General features: G+C 53.7%; 1 protein-coding gene across 1 annotated transcript; it reads right to left on the bottom strand.

The window, feature by feature from the left end:
* Positions 1-4,367: 4,367 nt before the first annotated feature.
* Positions 4,368-5,338, bottom strand: LOC144166945 (uncharacterized). Its single transcript, XM_077696380.1, has one exon. The coding sequence runs from the start codon at positions 5,172-5,174 to the stop codon at positions 4,368-4,370; it is 807 nt and encodes a 268-aa protein (XP_077552506.1). The 5' UTR covers positions 5,175-5,338.
* Positions 5,339-6,791: the final 1,453 nt, after the last annotated feature.

Here is a 6,791-nt window from a genome sequence, read left to right as displayed (position 1 = left end):
CTGAGGAATACATAGTGCGCGAAAGTATGCTGCGTTTGTCTGCAGAAATGTATTTTGTATTAGAAGGAAAGGTGGGTCGTTGCCACCGAGCACTATGATCGCACAAACAGGAAAACGTATCCGCGTCTCTTAATAATGAAGGATGATTGTAATTTGAAATTTGCCTTTACGGTTGGTGTTGTCACAAGTCGTCTTCGTAGCCAAAACCAATTTAAGAAAGAAAGATTCCTAATACATCGATAACCTTTAATTCGAATACAGATGCCAGTTTTCACTCAAAACTATGTGCGCCCGAAAGCCGCATTAAAGCTAGTATTCATTCTAACCCAAATATACAAACGTGCTTGTTGATGTTCCAGATCTCGCGTTTGGCCCCAGAGTTGAGAAGGCAGGACCAGGCTCATTTACCACCTCGCCAGATCTACAGCAGCTACCGGCTGTGTCCTGCCCATTTCACCAGCAGAGACTACGCGGACCATGGACAGACAAGGCACTGGACACACATGCACTGGCTGGATACCTAGTTATTAGCATGCGGCCATGTGCCATGTTTGCGACTAAAAGCGCAAAATATCCAAGTTGTGTTTTTACTGTATGGATGGTACATTTAGGCAATAAAAATTAAAATACCTGTACTCTTTATTCTTGTCTAGATTGTGTGTGCTAATAAACCAAAACAACGTCGTACTTATAATAATTGGTGCAAAAAGAAGTGGACGCGCAAAACGATTCGTTTTGCGCGTCCACTTCTTTCAATCAGAAAAACACAATTGCCCTTTTGATAATGTGCCGGGTTGCGCAACAAGAACCAGGTCGTGCGCTGGCCTTCTCAATATCTTCCACTTGCTCAATTTACCTTGCATGTGCGTCCCAATTGAATTTGGAGCTAAATTGCCTCCCCCCCCCCCCCGCTTGGCTTTTCAGTCCTCATTAAGATGGCGTCTCCCAGTGCATTTCTGCAACGCGCCGCCATGTTTTAGTACCGCCCCCAAACACCAGGGGTTTGTCCGGCGCTGCGAGCGAATTTCGCGTCCCATGCAAGGTATAGGAAGTTTCACTCCCCTGACTGAAGCACGAGCGACCGCTAGCGGCTTTATATTTGCAGCGCGCGCAGTAGAGGGAGAGCGGTACGGGGGGGAGAGCGCGCATGCGCAAGCAGCGCGCGCTCTTCTAGCCCCACCGCACTGCTATCACGCACCTGTTACGCCGACACACGGCCGGACTGGAGGAGCGGCGAGCACGCACTTTCATATGAAAGTGCGCGCCCGCCGCTCCTCCAGCCCGGCCGTGGCCGAGACCGCGACGGAGCGTTCCGGGGGTGACGAGCGAACGGGCTGACTACGACGCATGCGCCCACCTGCTGCGGACGCGGAGCTGTGGACGCCGTCCGACGCAGGAAGAGGCGAGGCTAAGAAATGCTCTGCATTTAAAATATCTTCACTGTGGTCGTCCGTGTCCGGCAGCAGCAAGCGAGACAACGCGTCCGCATGACTGATAGCCGACCCTGGCTTATGCTTTATCTTGTAGCGATAGTTTGCCAAAAATGTGACCCATCGATGCACTCTTGCAGTTGCAACAGCGCTGCCCTGCCGTTTAAGATCAAGCAGGGTTGTCAGGGGTTGGTGGTCCGTTAACACGTTGAAATCTCGCCCGTAAAGATACTTGTGAAATTTCTTCACCGCGAAAACTATGCTCAGGACTTCTTTTCTATTTGCGCATAGTTACGCTCGGACGGGGACAACGACCGTGAAGCAAAAGCGATGGGTTTTTCATTCCCGTTTTCAACGTGCGATAACACAGCCACTAGCCCGTATTCCGATGCGTCACACGTGATTTGCAGTGGCTTTTTTACATCGTAGAGCTGCAAAACGCTTTTGTCGGACAGCATTTTCTTGCAAGTTGCGAACGCCTCGTCGCACTTACACGACCAATGCCATCTGCTGTCCTTGCGGAGCAAGTCGTGCAGCGGTTCTAGAATCGTAGCCAATTTGGGCAGGAACTTTCCATAGAAATTTACTAAGCCCAAAAAGGCCTTCAGCTGCGTCATGCTAGTAGGTTTCGGCGCCTCTTTGATGGCCACGACCTTTTCGGCCGTAGGGTGCAAGCCATTTTTGTCAATGTCATGCCCCAAATACGTTATGCGCTGCTGAAAGAGCCTACACTTCTTGGCATTTACTTTGATACCATGTTCACTCAGGCGCCTTAGCACCTCCTCCACTCTGTCGTAACACTGCTTGTAGTCTACTCCGGCTTGACAATGACATCCAAGTAGCAGGCAGTGCCAGGCATACCTTGCAGGATTTGATTGCTGGAGCACACGCTACGCCATAAGGCAAGCGACGGAACCTAAAAAGGCCCATGTGAGTGTTTATGGTGAGAAATTCTTGTGCTTGCTCATCCAGTTCCAGCTGAAGGTACGCCTTCGACAGATCAATGACAGAAAACACGGTTCCGCCTTCAAGTGTGGCAAAAATATCCTCGGGCAGCGGCAAGGGGTAATGATCGACTTCAATTGCAGGATTTACTGTGATTTTATAATCCCCACAGTGCCGAAGTTCTGTTCCGTCTTTCTTTGGAACAATCACAAGAGGCGTCGCCCACTTGCTGTGCCTTACCCAATACACTACCCCCGCTTTTTCGAGATTAGCGAAATCTTGCTCGACTCGCTCGCGCAAGGCGTATGTCATGATCGCGCTTTGCAGAACACTGGGCATGCGTTCTCTATAAGTACAATGCTTGCTTTGAAACCCTTGATAGCACCAAAACCAGCATTAAATACACTTTTCAGTGAGGGGCGTTTCCCTTTCCAATGCCTGCACGGAAAAAACCTCACGCCAGTTGAGTTTTATCTTTGAAAGCCAATTTCGGCCAAACAGCGTATAGGCATCCTTGCGCCTTCAGTCTCTTTAGCAATCACCAGAAGCAATTTGAAACACTGTCCTTGATACTCAACTTTTACGTCGGCTACTCCAGCAACAGCGACAGGCGTACCGTTGTACGTCATTAATTTCACATCCTCTTGCGTGAAATGGCATTAGGAAAGTGCCTCGCCCACTCTACTTCCGAAATAATCGACACGGCCGCACCCGTATCAATTTCCATAGGAACTACCTTCCCATTTATCGTAACGTTTACTCTAAATGGGGGTGTGTCGGAACGGTTCACGTGACACAAAGTAAGCAAATCTCTATCCTCCTGCGGCTCTACACTATGCACAAGTTTCGTTTTACACCGCCTTTGGCTCCCTGGAACCGCCCTTCTGTCACGGACTCTACAGCCACCCATCCCGTCCCGCGTAACGCCCACCCCGTCCGCGCAGCCCGCATCAACGCCCTCCGGAACAGTAAACGCCCCCAAGAAATTGACATTTACACCGACGCAAGCATAACTAATCCACTAGTTGGCATCGCATGGACATCACCTGATCTGCCCTCCATCCAAGGCAAACTAACCCTTAATATTCCATGTGCTACCATACTGGAAGCGGAACTCCATGCCATCATTCAAGCCATCGACTTCCTCATGTTCGACTTTCACTCCTCCGTCCCTTCACAAATACGCATCCTGACGGACTCATTCGAAGCCCTAAAGACACTACAAAGTCCCACATCCACCAATCCCATTGCCAACAAAATCCTGCATCAGATCTCCATCCTAAAATCTAGCGGCATCCATCTTCGCATCGACTGGTCACCTGGACACGAGGAGTCTTCACCGGGGAACCAGACAGCTCACTCGGCTGCACGGGAGTGCATAACCTCCAGTCCTCCGCTGCTACCCGACTTGGCTCCTCCGCCTCCTGACTCATTACCGCCAGCCATACAGATTCTACGGTACAAAAAAGACAAAAAAGACCGCCTCAAGACCCTCACTCCAACCGGCTTTTTATTTGCTCTACCCCCGCTCCCAAGATCAGCCGAAATTTTTATGAACAAATATTTTGCAAATGCTAGCTTAACCCCAGAGACATTCCGTAAATGGTACACCCCATCCCTGCCGCCTCGATGTCCCTTCTGCGCCTCCCTCACACCCGCCAATCTCCAGCACCTAATTTGGCACTGTCCAAAATTTACGCGTTACAGAAACTTCAAGCCTCCTCCAAATGCCTCCTCCTCATACATCGACCCTCGAACACTGGAACCCTCCACGCTGACTTTAATAGCGCACTACTCTCTAGAAAGCGGTCTAGCGCGAGCAGTTTAGAGCCGTGAGCCTGCTCTCCTCACCCCACGTGGCCTCTTCCGCCTTAACGAGCCAACCAGCTTCAACTTGAACGGTTTATTTTCAAGATGTCCCAAGCCTCGAATATCCCACCCTCTACTCCCACTTCCCCCACTTGACCTAGCGTCTTCCTAATGTAATAAAGGCTATCTCCTCCTCCTCATTTTCGCAATGTGACCCTTTTTTTTACATTTGAAACAGTCACTAGTCAAAAAAGGGCAACTCACAGGAGGGTGGTGTCCTGCACACCGGTGACAGCTCGTTTTAGTCCCTTGCGACGCCTTCTTAGCAGGGCTCGTTTTTCTTCGTCCCGCTTTGCTTGGTTTTCCTTTTTGCGGAGATTTCTGCGTCCCTCGTTGCCAGTACACTTCCGTACTGTCAGAAGATGCTCCCGACTTGTTTGGTTGCAGCATCTCTTTCGTGTCCTGGCTCGCTGCTTCCATGGCGATGGCGACCTTGCACGCATGCTCCCACGTAATTTCTTCGTCCGGAAGGGCCAGTAACCTGCAGCGTACGGCTTCAGTGCGCAATCCCGCCACCAGCCGATCCCGCAGAGCGTCGTTCAGGAAATTGCCGAACTCGCATGTCGAAGCCAGCTTCTTCAATTCCACTATGAAGTCTGCCACGCTTTCATGTGGCGCTTGTTGGCGTTGGTTGAACCGATAGCGTTCGGCGACCAGTGAACGTTTTGGAGTGTAATGTTTCTTCAGCACACTCACCGCTTCCACGTACGATGCCGTGGCCGGTGTCTTGGGCAGCAGTAAGCTCCGGAGCGTGACATAGGGGGTTTCCCCTATGGCCGTTAAGAAGACTTGCAGTTTCTTCTCTGCAGCGATGTCATTGGCGGCAGCGAACAATTCGAAGCGTTCCAAGTACACCTCGAAATTACCGCTGTCCGGCTGGAACTCCGGCAACGTGCCGACGGTTTTGCTGTGCACAACGGGCGCAGTCATTTTAGAAGCTCGGTGCGGATCCCATCCTCGTCGCCACTTGTAGTGACCGGCATCGGGGCAAGCGTGGAAAACGTTGCTTTATCAGGCTATCTAGCCCTTAGATGGTGGTGCCCTTAGTCCAGGTCCCCATTTGCTGCTGCGATCCGTCTTGCCCGGTCGATCAGTCCGCGCTGGTCGTCCAAGGCTGAGCTGGAAAGAGCGGCTTCCCATCCGGAGGGTGAGGGGCTGGGTATAGGCAATTGGGTCGGGGGTTTGGGGCATTCCCATGTGGAATGGTACAGGTTCGGGTGTCCTCCACAGGATGGGCATCTGTCTGGGTACATGGTAGGGTAGAATCTGTGCCGGAGCGAGGGGCTAGGAAACGTGTTAGTTTGTAGCTGGCGCCATGCAGCGGCTTCCTCACGGGTGAGTTGCGCGTGTGGCGGAGGAAGTGTCCTACGGGAGAGCTCACGGGAAGTTGCTTGCCGGCCCGACGCGGTGGGTACAGCGATAGCGGGCCAAGCGCTGGCCGAGCGAGCCCAGCGACGGCGGCTCGCCCGCCCGCCTCCGCTTGCATAGCCGGATGTAAACAAACGTTTCGTTTCCGGCTACGTAAGCCTACTCCGCGGCCATGACTGGCTATCCGGTTTTGCGGGGCCGTCGCGCGAAGAGGGAGTTCGGACTCAGAGCGATCTGCTCCGCCGTCGCAAAGCGACGAAAAGCGCCGGCTAGGTCATCGCTTTGCGACGTCGCGTTTCGTCGCGCGACGAGGCGAATCGCCAGTGGGAATGTGCCTTAACTGCGGTTACGCCTGCCGTGTAGCTACCTCTCAAGCCGTGAAGGCCGATCATAACAGCCGTTCTAGCCATCGGCTTCCTCTGCGGTTAGGGCAGTGGTGCCGGGGCAACCTGACCGAGGAGGTGGCCACAGGCAGGCACTGAAGGGAGGGGGGTGGGATAATGACACAGACTTTGGGAGGAGGTGGAGGCGATCGCCCCTAATCCCCCCCCCCCCCGCTCCCTCTGGATCCGCCACTGCCTCAAGACCGACTATGCCGGGGTTGCGGACTGGCCAACCCGTACGAAGACCACGTGTGCGACCCCATGGGCGCGCTGTGCGGCGGCAAGCACCTGACCGCCGATCGTAAATGCAAGGCAAGATTCAAGACGCCGTATGTTGTTCGACGCCGACGATGGGAACGGCGCCGGGCCGAGGAAGAAGACCACGGCTACAGTAACCAAGCAAAGAAAGGTCATGCAGGGCGACCCCAACGCAGCTCCTCGTCGCGAAGCCGGTCGAGAACGCCGACCCTCGCGCCGCCGCTCGCGGTCCCGCTGCCGCAGCCGAAAGCCATAATCGGCCAGCCGCAGGGGTGGCGGCAACCGCCGCTGGAAAACGACCGGAAGAGATCCAGGCTCGAGCGGAAGACAGAGAGCTTCACGTTCGAGGTGCAGAGCAAGCGCCCGGGCCGGTTCGAGAGCAGCATGCACTGGACGACGAGGGATTCTCGCCGAGAAAAAGATGGGCTGGACGAACGGGTCTCTCGTCGCTCGAGTAACGAACGACAAGGACTTCCCGCCCCTCAATCCCAACCCCTCCCTTCCCACTCTAACCCAAACGTCGCGAAGCAAAGCGACG

This window comes from Haemaphysalis longicornis, unplaced genomic scaffold (assembly GCF_048455015.1).
Source record: "Haemaphysalis longicornis isolate Haplotype H1 unplaced genomic scaffold, Haemaphysalis longicornis Haplotype H1 scaffold_2, whole genome shotgun sequence".
Lineage (NCBI taxonomy): Eukaryota > Metazoa > Arthropoda > Arachnida > Ixodida > Ixodidae > Haemaphysalis > Haemaphysalis longicornis.
Note: the sequence above shows the minus strand (reverse complement) of the source record. Positions and strands in the feature narration are given on the sequence as shown.

Excerpts from the sequence above, each read along its gene's own strand:
- LOC144166945 (XM_077696380.1), bottom strand. The coding sequence starts at position 5,174 with ATGACTGCGCCCGTTGTGCACAGCAAAACCGTCGGCACGTTGCCGGAG.